The sequence below is a fragment of the Ambystoma mexicanum genome, chromosome 6p, assembly GCF_040938575.1.
Source record: "Ambystoma mexicanum isolate Mex_15411 chromosome 6p, UKY_AmexF1_1, whole genome shotgun sequence".
Lineage (NCBI taxonomy): Eukaryota > Metazoa > Chordata > Amphibia > Caudata > Ambystomatidae > Ambystoma > Ambystoma mexicanum.
In genome coordinates this window covers 311,868,141-311,888,560 of record NC_090935.1, presented here as the reverse complement: position 1 = coordinate 311,888,560, position 20,420 = coordinate 311,868,141, and the positions used below count along the sequence as shown (strand labels likewise).

General features: G+C 46.0%; 1 protein-coding gene across 4 annotated transcripts in view; it reads right to left on the bottom strand.

Moving 5' to 3' along the window:
• SEC11C (SEC11 homolog C, signal peptidase complex subunit) overlaps nt 1-20,420 on the bottom strand; it is a 249,361-nt gene that overhangs the window by 51,462 nt on the left and 177,479 nt on the right. For all 4 annotated transcript variants that reach the window (XM_069627067.1, XM_069627064.1, XM_069627066.1 and 1 more), the window contains exon 6: nt 5,926-5,983. In XM_069627067.1, coding sequence (XP_069483168.1) covers nt 5,926-5,983 — 58 coding nt within the window. The remainder of the gene's footprint in view (nt 1-5,925; nt 5,984-20,420) is intronic.

Below are 20,420 nucleotides of genomic sequence, written 5' to 3'. Positions count from 1 at the left end.
CTAGCTTGGCTCCCATGTCCGTTCTCATCCCCCTGATTTCGTCTAGGATTGTCTGGATATTGTTCTGCATGGTGTTCATGTCGGGGGTTGGCGTAGGTGGGGAGCTGATCTCCATCTCTTGTTTTCGGGGAGTGAATTGGTATCCTGCCAGGGTTTCTTTCCAACTCATGGGGGTGTCTCCACCTCTAGATCTTCGTGGTTTCCCAATGTTCCTTGAGGCCTCCCCCCGGTTCCGTACCAACTCTGATGAGGTGTGGTGGTTAGGACGGGCGGGTCGGGCCCCAACACCCCCCACCCCCTGACAGCCAGTACTCACGGTTACTCCGACGTGGGGCCGGTGGGTGTGTTCAAAGGTCGCTGGGGTGGTAGTCGCTGTGGATGGCAAATAGTAGGCCCTTAAATAGGGTGGTGAACCCCACGATGGGCCCTGCACTCCGCAGAGGGGCCCAGACGCGCTCCCGCGTCGGCCCGGGCCTATTAGGTTTAGGCCTCTGAGGGTTGTGTCGCAGCAGCAGCCAGGGGGAGTCCCTATGGTAGTTGTTGCAAAGATGTTCCCCACCGCCGGGGGGGTGAGAAGAGGAAGGGGTCCTGGCGAGCTCCTGCGACGGGTCGAGATACACAGATGCGTGTGCGGCAGGACTGGGTCCAGCCGTTGGAGGCTCGGGGCGTACTGTCGTCCAAAACTGCTGCAGCGGGAGCCGAGGGTGGGCTCGTCGGACGAGGGCTCCGGTCTCCGAGGGGATCCCACGAGCTTTCAGCGATGCCGGCAGAGGCGCGGCGCCTCGATTCCTCAGATTGATCCCGGCGCAGCGCCCATCTGCGGGGAGGAGGGGCCCGGTCACCTTGTGCGCGGCACGCGCCTGGAGGGGGAAGGGGGACCACGGAAGCTCCAAGCCAAATATCTCGGGGACCAGGGCACCCCCAGAGCTCGGGAAGGTATCACCGAAATCCCCAGGAGTTCCCCCCCTGGATTCAGCCTTTGTAGGAGGATAACGTTCCTTTTATCGCAGTTTACTCCACAAATCTCTCGGGGCTTCAGGGGAGCCGAACGATCAGGCAGCCATCACGCCTCTGCCCCCTGGTGGCCTCCAAGGCATCTGTATTTTACTACTGCAGCACGGCTCCTTATGGGCAGTGTTGCTTGGGACCCTTAGGGTCCTCCTTTGAGATGATTGCCTTTATCCTAGAGTAACAACAGTTCTTAAGGATAGAGAGATACATAGTATCTCTACTAAAACGTTATAGTCTGATTGATTGGCACACACCACCGTAAGTGGAGTGCCAAAGGGATATCAGGTATCCCCCTTCTCTCTGCTCCTGTGACTTTTTAGTCACAGACAACTCCTACTTTATTATTTTTTTTAAAACGCTTTATGGTTTTACAACATTAACCAACAACAATAACAAAACATAATCACTCTGGCACGCCTTTGTGGATTCCGCCCTGCGTCATCATTCGTCGTGGCACGGTTCTGTGGCTGTGCTGACCTGATCGGTGGCCTCCCGTCCTATCCAGCCTCAGGTCTTTATCTCCTGTCCTTCTCCTTGTCGGGAGTACTCTGCTCGTTTGCCAGTTCTCCTATTAATGTTCTTCCACTCCACCGGGGTCGTCTGCGCTGCTCTCTTCCCTTTGTCCAAATAAGTCCTGTATCAGGGAGTTCCATGCAAGTATCTTATACCCATTTTCCCCCTCTCCCTTCTTCAACGCCCTTGTCCACACTGCTGTCTCCGCTACTAGCCAACAGAATGCTCGGGGTAATCAAATCCCTAGTCCACCCAGACCAGTGCAGATTTATGCCGGGAAAATCTACACGAATGAACCTACGCAGGGTCCAGATTGCCCTAGACCGAGCAGCTGAGATCCCAGACCTGTTGGCCCTCCTTGCGGTCAACTTTGAGAAGGCCTTTGATTCGGTGGGGTGGGACGCTCTATGGGAATCATGAGGCGGATGGGATTCGGACAGAGCTTCATGTCATAGGTTGAACTTCTCTACGTTCTTCCCGAAGCATTTGTGAGGGTAAATGGGAAAACATCAATGATGTTCCCGCTGGGCCGAGGAACCAGACAGGGCTGCCCTTTCTCACTGCTACTGTTCCTTCTTGCAATCGAACTTCTAGCTATCAGGCTAAGAACAGACACACACAGGACTGGGTTCACCTGGCCAAAGGGAGGAGAAGATAGAGTCTCGCTGTTTGCGGATGATCTCCTTATATACCTTGGCAACCCAGTGATTTCCTGCCCGATTGTGTCCCTAATCCTCACGGAATACCAACTCTTCAGTGGATTCCACATGAACACACAAAAAAACAATATATTTCCCTGTCCAGGGGGGGGGAACGAGGCGATCCCAGAGCCCTGTCCACACCCTGTCTCGGTACTGGGCTTCACCTGCCTGGGCATACGGGTCAGTGCCGCGCTAGATGATTTCCTCAGGCTAAACCTACAACCGGTCGTGCAAAGATTCATAAACAATGTCTCGCACTGGCAGTCTCTCCCACCATCACTGTTGGGAAAGGCGGCACTGTTTAAGATGATGACGCTTCCAAGGCTCCTAGATGTCCTCCAAAACGCCCCACTTCCCATCCCCATCTAAACTTTCGTAGCCATTGATAAGACCCTATGCATGCTACGCTGCGGAGGGAAACAACCCTGAATAGCGCTGAAAACACTCCAACACTTAGCGTGGGAAGGTGGCATAGGACTACCGAATATCTGCATCTACTATTGGGCCGCACCAGGGGGGGTAGTAAATGAATGGCTGCACGGTGACCCAGGGCTCCCACATACTTGCATAGAAAGGAGCCCAAGTAGCTCTTTTTTCCCCCTTTGGATACTATACGACAACAACAAGAACCTGAGAGGTATACCTAAAGGGTCACTCCATACCCGCCGCGTCTGGGAGGAGGCGCATCAGCACATAGGATGGGGCAGTAGGTCAACACTGATCCAGCCCTTGTGGCACAACTCACACCTTCCCGAAATACAAAAGATGGGACACTTTGTGACCTGGGAAAGGAAAGGAGTATCCACATTGGCAGATGTCATTCAGGAGGGGCTACTTGTAGACTTTGCAACCCTAAAAGCAAAATACGGGTTGCAACCCATGGACCGCTTTAGACACACACAACAAACACACGCTATTAACACCCAGTCACCCAGTTCCCGAATCCTGCTGACATACCGGCCTGTTCCCCGCCCTCCCCCTCCCCCCCTCCCCCCCTAGAAACAAATGTTCCTCGAACTGCAATCCTTCTAAGGTCACCTCCACTTCAGGCACTCAACTCCTTTGGGACCAGGGAACCTTTGGAACTGAAAGGGCAATGGGAACATGATCTAGGGACACTAGAGACTGAGGAATGGGTGAAGGCGTTAATGTTCACCGGGAAATAGGCATGGATGCCAAGTTGAGACTGATACAGCTCCGAATATCACACAGGTCATACTGCTCCAGAACAATAATGGCTAAATGGGGGGGGGGGTTTGGGGGACAACCCGAGGACGGTGAATGTCTCTGATGCAGAAGAGCAGAAGGCACCTTTTTCCACATGGTCTGGGAGTGTGGAGTGATTCAAGAATTTTGGGCAACGTGTATCACTAGACTCTCCAGGATAATGGCATCCCCGATACCAAGAGACCCCAAATTGATACTGCTAGATGTGTAGGGAGAAACAGACTTCACCAGATATGAAAAAGCATTCCTGAGAGTGGCACTAGGGGCAGGTAAGAGATTAACGGCCGCCACCTGGGGCTCCACAGACAAAATATGCATAGATCGATGGTCCAATGAAATGGAAAGATGTGCTGGAACGACGGATCTATACCGCAAGAGGGTGTCCCCGGAAATTCCAGAAAAAAAATGGGGGAAGTGGGAGGAATAAAGACTGAGTCCAGAGAATCGCGGAGTGCCCTAACATAAGCTGGCACCCACCGAACCCCCCAGTCCTCCCCCACCCTTCAGTCTAAGAACTTCAAGGCTCCAGTTGAGGCCTTTATCGGCAATTCTCAATATTGTTGTTCTCATGACCCCGCTGCTTGTGCTACTAAGGTATATGCGTATTGTTTTCTTGTCTTGTAAAACCTAATAAAAAATAAATTTAAAAAAAGAGTGACCAGAGAAGTGGATGAAAGCTGTGCCAGACACACTCCCTCGAGACTGCTGCTGAGAGATCCTGTCCATTGTCCTGCCTTTCGTCATCAGACCAAGGGATTTGGAGGTTAGGTCTAGAGCTGCAATATCATGGAGCATCCATCACGAAAACCTTCTTCAAACCTAAGGTACTGTGGGGAAAAAGGTATTGCTTACCTTATTCAAGAAACTCGCTTCAGAGCATTGGAGTGCATGGAGTGCATGTAGAAGTATACATGGATACCTCTTACCTCTGACTCAATCCACTGTCCTTTAGCAAGACTTTTATAGGGTATCCAACGTTGGTTAAGCCTTCTTGTATCTTCCTTCCTAGAGACCAGAAAGTATCCACAGTAATGTTTGACTTCTGCTGCTTTTCAAGACTAAGCATGTCCAAAATGCCTTTTAGCTAGGGTTGCGTTTTGGACTTTAAAAGACTTGCTGTGCAGGGACATTGCCGGTAGAACCCGAAGCTCTATTAGGATAACTCTAACCAACTGTTTTCCTTCCCAAAAATCACTATCTTATATGAGTATGCTGACTAAATGCAATTATTGTATTACTTTGTGGGTGTGGGTTATTACTTAGTGTACGGTAGACCTGTAACAATTGTACGCGTTCAGCAACTACCAACTAAGAAGTGGCCTTTCGAAAGTATTGAAAAGTATACCTATGGGTGTTGGTTTATTTTCCTAAGTATTTAACAGTGATTCTTGTGTACATATACTATAATTCTTTTTATTGTTTTAGTTGTAAACACTTTTTCAATATCGAATAAATGTGTTGTTTACAGTCTGATTCATTCTGCAAATTCATAACAATCTCATCATTAAACGATCATAGTAAAATTTAAAACTGGACATATTTTTATATAAATTTATGTTTGTGTTTCTCTGATGTGCATTACTAGCTGGGTTCAGTGTACTTACCTACAGCTCAAATCTTCCTCTTAAGATAAGCCTGACTGCTCTACCACTCCACCAAGGTTTCTGAGTAGTACGGACTGATACAAACAGGTGGGGATCAACCAACCACTGGGATAGCTTACTCAAGTCTTGCCTCCAAGTGGGACTTTATGAAAAAAAAACAGCCATTTCACAGATCTTTGTATTACATGGGGTACAATGTATTGGTGCAAGAGAGCTTGATAGTGGTAATGTGAAAAAATGACATGGGATCAAACTGCAAGAGTTAAGTGATACGAGTACAAGGGAGACACATGTTATTTTGCCTATTACGACTTACTCCCTTTTTTGCCACACAGACCAACATCAACACTAATCCAACAATGTCCACGCTCTCATAAATCCCCCATCTCCACATATCAGTGGCTAACAAGATCCCCAAACAGCTGTAGTCACCAGATCTTGGTCTGGCCCCTTTTGATAATATACTCACTAGTATTTTTCCCAAACGCATAGAAAGTGGATCGGTGCTCAGGACCCTGGCACTTCCTACCTGCACCCATCAACACCAAAGGTTTTGTATCTGCTTCTCCCGCTATTCCACTAAAACCCACAAATCCCCACTTTTCTTAGAGCCTATACTCAGCAATACCAAGAAAACAGGCAGAAGGGTACTACTTAAGAGCTCTTAAAATTACATCACTTAAAATGTTGGATGTGTAACGCTTCTCTGAAGGGTTTTTGAAAAAGGCATTGAACACCCTTCTCCCTCTTCTCGAGTACTCGAAAATATTAAACACATTGAATGGTCCATTGTCTTTGAATTATATATACACACATGACTTGTACAAATTAAACGTATTAAAAACATGTGCAGAGGGCTCTATACATACCTTAAACTTTGGATAATCATTCATTATAATAGTAACCATCCCGACATAGGGTAAAAACCTATTTGGATAAAAAGAGAACAGCAAATAGTAAACGCAGTTTCAATTTCAGAATTTGCAATTCCACAAAGAAAAACATACATGCATGATATTAAAATAATGGAGACTGTTTTGTTTTGAGATAATTCATGTCTGTTTCTGATGCATTTTAGTGTTTGACAAGTAGATTACATTTTATAAATTATATTTAGTATATGTTCCTGAGTAACTGGATTTTCTAACAATAAATCATGTTGGTTGGTTGAACATTCCAAAAACAATATGGCAATAAGATAAGCAATTCCAACATGGTTTTGTCAACGACAGCAAACAGACTTTCTCAAAGACAAAAATAGCCGTTTAGTCGAAAGTTAGATACAGGAAATACAAAACATACGTGGAAATGGCATTGATGGCCCAATCAGAAACTAAGACCACAACACTTCTATTCCAAAGCAAGAAAATGCCACGTTGACAATGTAACAATCAAAGAATAGAGGCCATGCAGCACCATGTTATCGAAGGAAAAGTGAGGTTTAGGTGTCCTGGAATCATTTGAGCATTTTCTTGTAGAACCTTCTCAGAATCCAGTCCATATAAACATGTATTGATCACTTCTGACTAATATCCCCTTCTGTAACAGTAAACAGGCACTAGGAATGAGAGGCAAGCCATTTACTTACCAAAATGTACAGATACCAGCATTAAAGAATCTCCCACCAATCCAGTGGTTAAGCCCCAATTTAAAGCAAACAATTGCCAGTCAAATCTGGCATTCTGCTTGGAATGAATATACACACTGCAAAATCTTACGAATTTTAGCACATGGCGATTAAGTCAATGTATATTACAAGGTAGTTGGTTGCTGCACTTGATGTGTTAGGATGGGCAGCGAGTTTGCTAGGATAGTCTCTCCAACTGGTTCATAACCAATGTTGTACAATGAGCAATAAATCAGAAGTCTAACTGATAAAATGAATAAATGACACAAAAACACAACTAATTTCCTGCAACAGTAAACCAATGAAAAACTGTGGAAGGTTCAATTAAATACATTTTGGGAATAATCTCCTCATCAAGAGAAGATTGTGGCTTGAAAAATAGGACAGGAAGAATGAAAAACGAAATTTGGGCAGAATTTGCGATTAGTCAGAAAGACTATCCTGTCTTCAATAGATACTGTGTAAAAGCCATCAGGAGTTGGGAAGGACTTATTTTATTTACCCATGTATGAATCGGGCAGATTTGGGCAACATTTATCAGAATGTCACCCTAATATGACTGTAAAAAATGAAAATTGCAAAAAACTATCAAAATCGTGAATTGCAGAAAAAAGGAAACTTCCATTAATTTAATCTATAGACCAGCCCCCAAGAGATGACTCACCTCACACTATCGTCTGGACTACCTCATATGCAGTCGTCACAGGATCTGCTATGTTCCTTAGCTACTCGGCTGACAAGCAGTTTGGTTAGATTATATTAAGGAGCATCACCTGACTTGGCCGTTTCCGCAGAATCGTCCCACATATTGGGAATGGAGGAGACTGAATATTAGAATATGATACAAATATTTTAATAAATATTTTAATTTACATGTGTTAGGCAAAGCTTGTATGCACTACACACAACTCAGACTACAGGTATAGGAAACCCGACCTTTGGAATAAGCTTGTACTTCACAGTTTTGGTAGCGTGTTGAGCAGCCAGGCTTATCTCAAGAAGGGTCAATGTGACCTGTAGGGGAGTTACACAGAGATTCACAGTGACAAGTATTAAACTCTTACACACACAGTTTCTTGAATAAACAATTATTAATTTATCAGTCAGAATAAGCCTTCTTCAGAAGGGAGCAATATAAAAAGTAACACAAATACACTTCAATACTGTACACTCTTAGTTTCTAAACCAGTAAATACCCTTTTGGGATGACCCACAGACACAACCTACACCCACAGGTGACTTCAACAGCTAGGGTGCTGGGGACATTAATATCTTACTGTTTGCATTTAGAATACTCTTAGCAGTTGGCAAAAGGAAAGGGTTATTAGAACAAGAAACCACAAAAACTCTTATGCAGGCAAATACTTTTGAATCCCCTAAGAAGAGTCAATCAGTATAACAGGCTAAGCCAAGGTCAATGGGCGAAAGTCTCATATAGGATGAAGCACTTCTGGTTGGTAAGTAGAAAAGTCTTTGCATAATGTTTTAGAAGTCTTCGAAGAAAAGAAGAATCAAATGTAGGGTCACAAGCTGATTAAACCTGTGAGAAGTAGAAGATGCAAGCAACTCTACAATGAGAGGCAAGTTCTCTCAGACTTTACAGTACCTTTGTATTGAAGAAAAAGTGCAGCTTTCTGTTCCTGTGCAGCTCTGCAGATCTCACTGTTCCTGAGCATCAGTTGTGGGGACAAGAGGGAGGACTTCTGGTGACTCCTGCTCTGCAACTGGACGGTCACCGCTAGCAAACTGCAATCTTTCCAACAAGTGGCACTTCGGTGTTTCAGCTCCTCTGGACTACCGCCAATAGCAACACCGCAGTTTCTGGCTGTCGAGATGGACTTTCATTGCTTCTGGGGTCCCGTACTTTGTTGAGGGTGCTCAGGCTCGGTCAGTCCTGCTACCTTGAAGTCCGGAGGATCTTCCTGGAGCTCTTGGCCAACTTAAAAGCAACGCACACAATCTGGTGTTCCTCTCCATGGCTATTTGGATTCCAGCAGCAACTCTGTGGAAATTCAACCAGTTCCGAGAAGGATGCCCAGGTGGTTTACTTTGGAGTTGATTGGTCCCACCAACTGAAGGGGAGAAGTCGTCCTTGCAGGGGCTTCTCCGTCAATATGAATTTGGAGTTTCATCACAGCAGCAGGGCTTCACCGGGAAAACCAACGGTCCAGGAGTTGCAGTCAGAGTCTTCAAGTTCTTCTTCGGTTTCTTCGTCCAGTGGTCGACTCTGCCTTCCGAGGCAAAAGCCTCTCCTTTTATTCAATTCTCTCCCATTCATTCCAGCCTAGTTGTCACTCACCCAGCAGGGTGGCTTTCTTTGCCGGGCAGTCAGCCGGCCAATCACTACAGAGTGCATTTGGGTCTCCTAGGAGACTAAGCGCAGAGAGTTTCGGGCACTTCCCTCACTTCCTGCACAACGCAGACATCCTGGAGCCAGAGGCAGTCTTCACTGGTGAATCCCGCCAAAGGCAAAGCGAACAATGGGACTAAACCTGGTTTGGCGCGCAGAGTAAATATCAAGAAGGACCTTTCCACAAAGAAATGGCGAAAAAAGAAGACCGGGGCCATTTTGATAAAAATGGCACCCTTGCGTGCTTTACTGCAGATGCGAACACAGCCCGCGGTAAATGCACACCACGGTAGTTAAAACGAAACCACTACCACCAGCCATTCAGTGAGAAAAGGGTAACAAAAAATGTTACATGAGAAGCTACACAAAGCGGATACTAGGTAACCCCTCCAGCACCTTATTGTAAGATAGTGTGTGCTGGGTCTAGAAAGTTACAAATGTAAGTAAAGTCAATTTCACTTTACTGCTCTGGGAAACAGTAGTTTATCCCAGAGAAGGTATTTAAACCTTTGAGAAATCTGAAAGACTTCCCTGTGCCACTGCACTGAAGGTTCTGTGTGACACAATGTAAAAGATTATGCCTATGGAGTTTGTCAGACTCCACAACCAAAAGAGAAACAGAGTTCAAAATCACATTAAAATACATGAGTGGGGAAAAGGGTCTCACTCTCGCTAGGTAAAAAAAAAAAAATCAAGCCCTCAAAATCCAGCAAAGCTGCTGGGGGTCTTTAAGGTGATGGGAATTAGCATATTTCTGAGAATTCTCCCTAACACTATGTTGTACTCTTGGTAGTAACGCCCTGCTTTCATCGATGTCTCAACTCACATTCCCACCGGTCAGAAGCACATTCATACCCATCCTTCTCATCAGTAGTAGTCAATAGAATGAGTGGGATGCTGTGCAGGAAGCAATGAGAGAAGAGCCAAGGGGGCAAAATGGGTTTAGGATGTGTCCCACTACACCACTATACTTTTACACTGGCACTATTTCAAGTCTGTCCACTTAATGGTAGCAATCCCAACATTTGTCCAATTAACTGATTTTGAAGTGTTGGGTAGATTTTCATTTTTATGCACAATCTCCATCTGTGTGCTACATGGCATTTTTTGCTGGACTATTGGATTTTTTGTCTGTTCCCCGAGTGAGGTGACACCTTTTCCTACACTCATTATTTTACCCTATCCTTGGATCCTTTTATATTTCTTTATATACCTTCTTCTTGGAGTTATGTTTTCTTCCAAGTTTTATGGAATCTGTCCGACTTTTACAGCTCACAGTACTCTCTAGGCAGTGTCTCTGGTAGCGCTTCGGGCTTCCCTCTTTATTTTCTCTTATACGTGGATATTTGTATCCTTCCTATCTTTTTATATAGTTAGATCCGAACATCCAACCTTATGTGGAGTACTGAGGGGTTACACTGTATCCCCTTTTGCACTGCTCCTGTAACATTTTCATTACAGTAACAAGCTAATCGGAATGGGTGATGGCAGTGGTTTTATCCTACCTACTTGTTTGCACTTTTTACTCTCAGGCTGTACTCACAGCCACTGTAGTGCACAGAAGGGTCACCCATTGACCCAAAATTGTGACATCGTTCTTTTTCCGCCAATTCAATATGGTGTGTCCTTTCTTGGTCCTTCTTGAGTGTGTGGGGGGGGGGGGCAGGGGTTGGACGATGAGGTCCTTGTTTGACTTTAGTCTTCGGCGGGATCCCCAGCGCCCGACTGTTTGTGAGGACATGCAATAGGGAAGGACTCTGAAACTTTGCTGTCCTTTGTCTTCTGCTGTGCCTGGCTGGAACCAGATCAAACTGGGAAGGTCGCTGTATTGAAAAGACACTCACCTCCCACCATTTGAATGGTACATGGTTGACTATTGACTGGGTTTATGCATATGATACATGGATCCTGAGGATGACAAGCTGACCACTGAAACTGAAGAAACGACGAGGAGGAAGAGGAGAGACGCCTGCAGCCCCTTGAAAATTACCGGAGATGCCTTCTGTGTAATCGCTGCTGTTTGAACCCTTCTTCCAAGCGTCACGAGAGCACTGAAAAGGACTACTCTCTCCCTTAGACTGGTGTGTTTTATCAGTCTCAAGACGACTTGCATTTCGAGCCATCCTATGACGTGCAGTGACCTTCACCAGCTGCAAAATGCCAATACCCTGGGAACTGTGGCCACTGTGCAGTGCATCGCTTTCCGAAGATTGAATCCCCCGAAACTTTGGTGGACTCCTTCTGGACCTCCAGAGGTAAGATTATAGTCTTTGAAGTCCCCTCACCAGAGTGCTGGACCGAGAAAGCAAGGCGAATCGATCAGACGAGAACCGTTCTTCACTGGTGCTTTGAAAATGGGGGCAAAATCACACAACCGTGAACAATCATTTCCCTGGAGCCTCTTCACTCGATTACTGCAAGATCCATTCCAGTGTCCCTTCTTTCGTCTGCCTGACAAAGAATCCAGTGACCAGGCCGGCTGCACCGTGAGGGCATCATGCTGCATTCTCTTCTTCACTTGTAAGGTACTGTGAGACTTGATAGGGAGATGGATCATGTCTATGCTTCATCCACTCTCCTAGTGAGACCCCCCGCACTTTTTGCTGGACTTCTGGACCTTTTTCTTTCAATCCTGAATGAGTGGAGCCTTTTTCTACTCATCCATTCTTGTGTGCTTGGTCTTTTGGAACTCTATTCTTTGTATTCTACCTATACTATGGAGTCTGTCTGCTCCAAAGCACTTAAAGGAATCTGTGTTTTACTACTGCAGCACACAGCTTCTTATAGACAGTGTTGCTGGGGACCCTTGGGGTTCTTCTTTAAGATTATTTTTCTATATCCTCGAGAGAATACAGTTCTTAAGGATAGAGAGATATTTAGTATATCTCCCAAAACTCTACAGTCAGAGATTTGCACACACGACCGTGTGTGTGTGTGTGTGTGTGTGTGTGTGTGTGTGTGTGTGTGTGTGTGTGTGTGTGTGTGTGTGTGTGTGTGTGTGTGTGTGTGTGTGTGTGTGTGTGTGTGTGTGTGTGTGTGTGTGTGTGTGTGTGTGTGTGTGTGTGTGTGTGTGTGTGTGTGTGTGTGTGTGTGTGTGTGTGTGTGTGTGTGTGCGCGTGTGTGTGTGTGTGTGTGTGCGTGCGTGCGCGCGCGTGCGTGCGTGCGTGCGTGTGTGTGTGTGTGTGGTTTTTTTTGGCTTTAGCAGGAACACTTGGGTATCCCGCCTAGGCTCCAGTGTCTGGGCAGGCAGGAAGTGGGGGAGGAGTATTACCCCCTCTCACCCCCCCCCCCCCCCACCTGTCCTTTGTCTGCCAGAGTGCCTGAATAGGACCAGCTCCCACAGGGGGTCTGGCTGTCCTGATTGGACAGCCAAACACCCCTTTCTGTAAAATGCTGAGAGATTGCAGAGGAGTGTGTGCTGGAAGTGAATAAAAGGTGATGCTTTTGGAGTGAAAAGCAAGTCGGCCACCAGAAGCAGAAGTAACTGAAGAGGAAGATGACCAGAGACGCCTGCAGACCCTTTGCAACACCGTGACGCGACCACTGCTGCCCTGCCACTGTGTTCTGTGCGACAGAGGAGCTCGGAAGAGGACGACACCTTCCCTTTGGCTGGTGGGAACAACCAGTCCCAAGACTAACTTTGAATTGTGCCATATCCCAAGGTCCTAGGAGTTTCCAGAGCTGCGGAAACCCCAATACCAAGAAACCTGCTGCCCATTTTGAGTGCATCGTTGTGGAAAGGCCAAATTCATCTAAATCTTTGCTGAACATGTAAGGACACTCCAATGATCTGATCCAACTCGCCCAGACCCCCTCATCAGAGTGTGGAACTACAGGAAGTGAAAAAGATGGACTGGGCGATCCGTGTCCCTGGTTGGTGCTGCAGAAAAGGCGCCAAAACCGCAGAGTGAGCCAAGAAGTTGCTGTAAGTCGTGCCCCAGGTCCTCCGTCAAGACTGCTGCTGAGAGATTCCATCCATTGTACTGCCTTCAGCCATCAAACCAAGAAACCTGGTGGTCAGGCCCAGAGCTACAATGTCACGGAGCATCCAGCACGAACACTTTCTTCTAACCTAAGGTACTGTGGGGAAAAGATATTGCTTACCTGATTCCAAGAAGTCGCTCCAGAGCGTTGGAGTGCACCTAGAGGTGCCCAGGGAACCCCCCTCTTACTCCGACTGAAGCTGCTGCTTGTGTCCCTTCATCAAGTCCTTTTCCAGGTCTCCCTTGTTAGTTATTAACTCGCTGCTTGTATAACACTAGAGATGGGAAGAATTCCTCTGGAACTCTTCGTATTCTGCTGCTTGTCAAGACTTTGAGCCCTCTCCAAGGTTGCTTTTTTGGAGTTAGACAACTTGCTGTGCAAACACTCTCAAGAACCTTGAACAAAGCTAATGTTGCACTAACTATTTTCCTCTCTTAAAGTGACTTTACTATATGTGTTTGCAGAGTAAATGTATTACTGTATGAACTGTTAGAAACTGCAGGTGCGCGTAATAACTGATAATACTATATCATTGTCTTTTCCCTTTCTAACATTGCTACAAATGTAACAGCGATCAAACACAATAGTGAAAGTGTCCTTTGAAGTGTATTCTCAAGTATTCCGAAGTGTTCTAGTGTAAACGTCTAAAGTATTTAAATTGATTCTGGTGTGTGTATATACTAAATATAAAATTGTATATATTATAAGTGTAAGAGCTTCTTTGATGTGCATGTCTAACTACTGGTCATTGTACTTACCTACAGCTCACATCTTCCTACTATGATAAGCCTGACTGCTCTGGCACTCTATCAAGGTCCTGAGTTAGTACAGACTGATACTAAGAGTTGGAGATCTACAAACCACTGGGATAGCTTACTAAAGTCTTACTACCAGTAGGACTTTAGGAAAACCCCCCTAGCAAGACGATTGGTAGAATTTATCTAGAGTGCTTTGCTGCTTCTGTGTTGCTGGCGTGCTGATTCCTGTGTTTAGGAGTTTGCCCATACACGTTCTCCCAGATCTAACACCTGTGTGCCCTCAGAGAGCCTTCTCCCAAGTCCCTGAACCCCTTTTACAACAACAGCTTTACTTACTTTCTAATGAGGACTTCCTCTGGAACTTGTGTACTTTCTAAAGTTTGCACCTTGCTTGTTTTCCCTCCAATAGGACTCTGAGACCCTTATAACTAGATAGGGATGGACTCGTAAGGCCTCAAATTATTGCAAAGTATTTACCTGCTTTAAATTGGACTCGCTTTATTCATTTTACCTGGAGCAGTCATTAAAGCAGTATTTTACTTACCTATTTAATTGCATATTGCCATTCTCAAAGAATGCCAAAAGTGTTTTAATACAGTAAATATTGCACTTCACGGTTTCAGCGCTCGGTAAATAGCACTACTGCAGATCTTAGACACCGGTTGGGCTTCCTTCACTCTAGCACTCTGGTGAGGAGACTCGAGCTTGGGTCGTCCTGCTTCGGGAGGGCCCTCAGGAGAGTCCTGGAGCTTTTGGCCAGTTTACAGATGTTGCACTTGACTATGGATTTCTTGACCCCTGGCACTTGTTTCCAGCAGCAGCAAAGAAGTACAGCCATTTGGGGAAGGTCTTCCAGCAAAGTTAGTCTCTGGGTTAGTTGCTCCCACTAACCCAAGGGAAGAAGACGTTCCGTCCGGAGCTTCTCTTGGATCAGAAAAAGGAGTTTCAGCACAGCAGCAGGGCTTCACCAGGCTACTCAACAGTCCAGGAGGATGCAGCAAGCTAGGTTCACGGTGTCTTCGTCGGGTTGTTCTTACCAGTGGTCGACTGTCTTCAGTCCAAGAAGCCTCGCCTTTTAAGCAGGTTTCTCCCATTCGTGCACAGCCTAGCGGTCACACTCACAGCATGGTGGCTGCCAATCAGGACTGGGTGCATTCAGGTAACCATGGAGACAAAGGATAGGGGAGTTTCGGGCACCTCCATCATTTCCTGCCCTTCCAGACACACTGGAGCCAGAGGCGAGTTTCAGTACTGAAGCCCGCAAAACAAGCAAAGGGCTCAAACCTGGTTTGGCGCGCGCAGAGTAAAACCCAAGAAAGACCTCACAAACAAGAAATGGCAAACAAAGAAGACCAGGGCCATTTTGACCGAAATGGTCACACAAGAAAAGGTATTTAAACCTTATGAGAAATCTAAAGGATTTCTCTGACACTGCACTGAAAGTGCTGTATGTCACCATACAAAAAGTAGATGCCTATGGAGTTTGTCAGACTCAAAAACACAATCCAAATCAGGTCAAAACAAATGAGGGAGTGAGAAAAAGGGCTCACTCACAGTGGAGAAACTTTGCTGAAAATGTTGGGGGGGACATGACATCTGAAGAAAAGGTGCCCGAGCAAAATGAATGGGGACAAAATGTTGTGCCATGAAAGTTGGGGGGGACAAACACCCTTGCCCCCCCCTAAAATTACGCCCATGCTCACTCACTCCAGGCCTAAAGTTCAGCAAAAAGAGCTCTGGGTCTCTAAGGAGGGAGAAAATAAGCACTAAAATGAAAATTCTCCCTAACACCTAGCTTTAATATTACAAAACAAGCGTGCACAAATTCATTATGTTTTGAAGACTGTTGGGATGGAAATTAGCCTATCCCACCCCCCTAGGCGTTTTCAAATAATGCGTAACTCATATGAAGCAATATAACGTATAAAGGGGGAGCAGCCTGCATCAAAAGCTAACACATAAGTGCCTTGCAGCGCATAGACATAGGTGCTTAACACTAGACATGTCCGCACTCCGCAACACCATTTTGTAATAGGCCCCAAACAAGGCAGACCGCAGACCCACGCTGCTCACGATCCCCGTTCACACAGCCCAATTTCTACACAGCATTCTGGCTCTGCATGAGACTTGTTCCCACGGAAGCCCATTTCCCTCTTGTCCATCCAGTGTTGCGAATACTCAGTATCGCCTTTAGGAATGGGCCCGACAGAGCGCGAGACAGTACCAGGCCCCAGGATGTGTATTCATCTTCACTAACTGCCATCGAGCCTCTGACCCTCACCCAGTCAGTCCAGTGCTGGCCGCACATCACTGACCCGACCCCCACTCCCTCGGCTCTCTGATAAGCACCCGACCCCCAGGTCCTAACATAAAGTGCCCACCAAAGATCTAAAGCCCAAATTACTGTTCTTCCCTAGCAATAACATACGTGTTCATAAACATGCGATATTGGGAAGGGTAAATCAAAGATCAATCCACAGTGGGGAGACATTAGGTGCAGGGACTGTGGTATCAATGGAGCCATGAATGTATGGGTATGTTTATACCAGCATGGCTACCCCCGAACTCGGGTCCGGGTCCTGCGAAAGGGGAATTACTGGGCCATTCTGACCTTTGCAGGCCCGGTGATTCCTCTTGCGCGTGACCCAGAGCTGGTACATTCCCATTCCCATTTGAGCTCCCATAGGGCTCAATGGGAATGGGGAGGATGTTAGCAGCGGTACCGTTCATAACAGTACCGTTGCTACCATCCAGTTCTGCTCACGGGTGCCACTCTGCAGGCCTTGTCTGACCAGGCGTGCTGAGCGGCCCCCGCAAGCAGAAATCGTAACGTGGCGGCATGGTAACAACAGCGCCGGGAGCACTACCGGCGCCATTGTTGCCTTACTGCCACTATTGTAATGAGGCCCATTGTGTTTTATGCCTGCTTTGACCTTCACAGCGAGGATGAGCCCAGCTGACCCAAGTGGAGCCATAATCGACGGAGAAGAACCAGCTAATCACTGCTTGGATTCCCCTATGGAGCAAGCCCATGTGTAGGGTGCCTCCAATCAGGAGCGCCAAAATGTCCCGCATAGTGATGACGCTGTTTGTGCTTATAACCCCATGTTTGATGATGTAAGATAAGAGCGCTCTCTAGCAGCAGAGTTTTTGCTGATATTTGTATTTTGTACGAGTAAACCTTGTTATCCTTGCAAAGCCAGCTCTTGTCCTATTTCCCTAGCGGGTTGCATTTACTCTGGAGTGTGCGTGTAAAGGGACTTGCCTTCAAGATACAGAAGGATGCTTTAGAAATCATAGAAAGGGAAAGGCCGTCAGTGCAGGAATCTCAAATACACAACTTAAGAACGCTATCTTTATTTCTCAGAATAATACCATTCCTATATTTTGCGGCTATTGCTGGTCTATTCAGGAGGTTCTATGGAAAGGAAATGGAGGACAGTGACTGTTGCACAACGAGAACAAGAAATCTTAAAAATGTGCACTGACAACTATACAAATCACTAATAACACTACACGTGCATTCATAGTCCACCGTTATAGAAGTAATATCAAGTTGAGTGATCATCAGTAAGTGAGCTTTCGATGCAGGGTCAAACATTCCCAAATGAAAGCTGTATAATGAGAGTTTTAGGGGAAGCAAATGTTTGATGTTATGGAAAAACACATCTTAAAAGAAAATATGTACAATTGGTTGTCCATTGGTATGTCTACTTTTTTGGGATAAACACAATGAACAACAATGAAGCACAAACATTGGAAACAAAAACATAGATGCAATATAATAAAAATGGCAACTACGAACTTCGTGCATCTGACTCATATAAATGTGTAATAAACACATGAAAGGGCGCCTAGAGACTAATATGATTAGAAAAGTCCAATAAAGAGCACCCTACGAAAATAACCTTTTGAAAAATTGATTTTGTGTACATCATATCTTCACTGTCTTCTCCAGCTTCCGATTGATTGAGAATAGTGACTAGGGAACCACACAAAAAAGCAACTAGAAAAAATGAATGAATATTTTTCCTACATAATTGTAAAATTGTTTTGCCTTACAAATTCTGTACATTCATATTTGCACCACTTAAATATATTTTTGAAAGATTAGTAAAATATTTGAAAGACTATGTAAAGATAAAATGTGAAGTGCATTCCTGGCGATTTTATTTTTGTTTTTTACTCTCCGTGACTGTTAGGCAAGATTGTATGTAGTACCCTTTGGGTGCACTACAACAACCCTGACCTCCTGGCAATAGGAACACAACCTTTGGTATAAGTCTGTACTACACCGGTTGGTAGCGTGATTGAGCAGCCAGGCTTATCTCAAAAGGGGTCAATGTGAGCTCTAGGGGAGTTACACAGAGATTCACAGTGACAAGTATTCATACTCTTATACACTAGGTTTCTTGATTAAACAATTATTAATTTAACAGTCAGAGTAAGCCTTCTTCAGAAGGGGCAATACAATAGTAACAAACAAATACACTCCAAAATACACACTCTTAATGCTTCTAAATTATCACGAACCCTTTTTGGATGGCACACAGACACTTCTAAAACCCTCAGGTGACTTTAGTAGCTAGCACACTGTGGACATTAATATATCACGGTTAGCATTTAGAATCAGTCTTAGGAGTATGTAAAACGAAAAAGATTAGAACAATACAAGAGATCACACAAATATTCGGAAGCAGGTAAGTACTTTTGGTAACCCTCAATGCAAAGTTAGTTAACCCCCTCCTGGAAGGAAGACCAAATACAATGACAGAGGGAAGAAGAGTCATTCAGGGAGCCAGGCTAGGCCAAAGTTAATTGGGCAAATGTCTAGGTGAGCTGAAACACTTCTTGTAGGTTTGTAAAAGTCTTGCACAATGTTTTAGAAGTCTTTGTAGAAAAGAAGAAATCCAAGCAGGGCCACACGCTGATTAGGCTTGTGAAGTGAAGATGCTGTTAGCAACTTTACAGGGCAACCCAGACAAGTCTCAGCAGAGAACAAGTAAGGTTAAACAAGAGGTAAGTTTTCTTAGACTGTACAGTACCTTTAGTTAGAAGAAAAGGGGCTTTGGCTGGCTTCTGTTCCTGTGCAGCTCTCCAGATCCTGTGTTCCTGGGCCTCAGTCGTGGGGACAAAAAGGAGGTCTCTGGTGGACTCGTGCACTGCAACGGGACGGTCAGCGACAGAAAAGGACCAACTTCTATTCAGTGGCACATGGCGATTTCAGCTCCTCGCATCTAAGCAAATAGCAACACTGCAGATTCTTGGCTGTTGAGATGGGCTTTCCTTGCATCTGGAATGCAGCACTCTTGTTGAGGTGGCTCATGCTCAGTCAGTCCTACTTCCTGGGAGTCCGGAAGATCTTCCGGGAGCTCTTGGCCAACTTAAAAGCAACGCACGCGATCTGATGTTCCTCTCCCTGGCTATTCAGTTCCAGCAGCAATTGCAGTGCTTTTCAACCAGCCCAGCTCTGAGAGGATGTCCAGGTGGCTTACTTTGGAGTCGATTGGTCCCACCAACTCAAGGGGAGAAGTTTTCCTTGTAGGTGCTTCTCTGTCTATACAAATTTGGAGTTTCAGCACAGCAGCAGAGCTTCACCGGGCAAACCAACAGTCCAGGAGTTGCAGCAGGCATCCTTTTCAAGTTCTTCTTCGGATTCCTTCGTCCAGTGGTTGACCCTGCCTTCCAAACCAAAAAGCCTCGCCTTTTATGCAGGTTTCTCCCATTCATTCCAGCATAGCAGTCAGTCACCGAGCAGGGTGGCTGTCCTTGCCGGACAGCCAGCCAGCCAATCACCTAAGAGTGCATTCCTGTCTCCTAGAAGACGAAGCACAGGGAGTTTCTGGCACCGCTCTCGCTTCCTGGACCCGCCAGACCCCTGGAGCCAGAGGCGGGCTTCACTCGTGAATCCTGCCAAAGCAAACAAAGGGACCAAACCTGGTTTGGCGTGCAGAGCAAATCTCAAGAAGAAATGGTGAAAAAATAAGACTGGGCCATTTTGAAAAAAATGGCACCCTTTGGTGCTTTAATGCAGCTGCGTCCACAGCCCGCGGTAAATGCACACCACGGTAGTTTAAAGTACACGCGCATGAGCACAACACACAGACACACCCACACACAACACACGCGCGTGACACATGGGTGCGTGCGCAACACAAAGGCGCGTGCGACACACGCCCGCTCATGACACACATGCGCTCGCGACACACACGTGCGCTCGCGACAAACACGCGTGACACGCGCGAGAGACAAACATGCGCGACACAGTCACGTGCGACACACACAGACATGCGCCCGACACGGAAAAAGAAAAAAAAAGCAGTACAGGTATACTTAAGCTTAGTTACAGGCAGTGGAAGGAAATATACAGGTAGAATTTGCAACCACTAGCGAGTTACAATGATGTTGTGGTGCAAAAGGTTACATTTTACATAAAACAGTCAAATCGCATATGAGGTAACAGGTTAGTCAGTGTGGTGGACAGTCAGGGTTGGCGCACAGGCGGCCAGCTGGCCGTGTAGCAACTATAGGGTGGTAGGTGTCAGGTCCCATACTGCGTATTAACGATCATTTGTGTAACCAGTTCAGCATGTTACGTCTGAATTTGGTGTACGGTTGTTCAATTCTGATGTGTAGTGGCAGTGC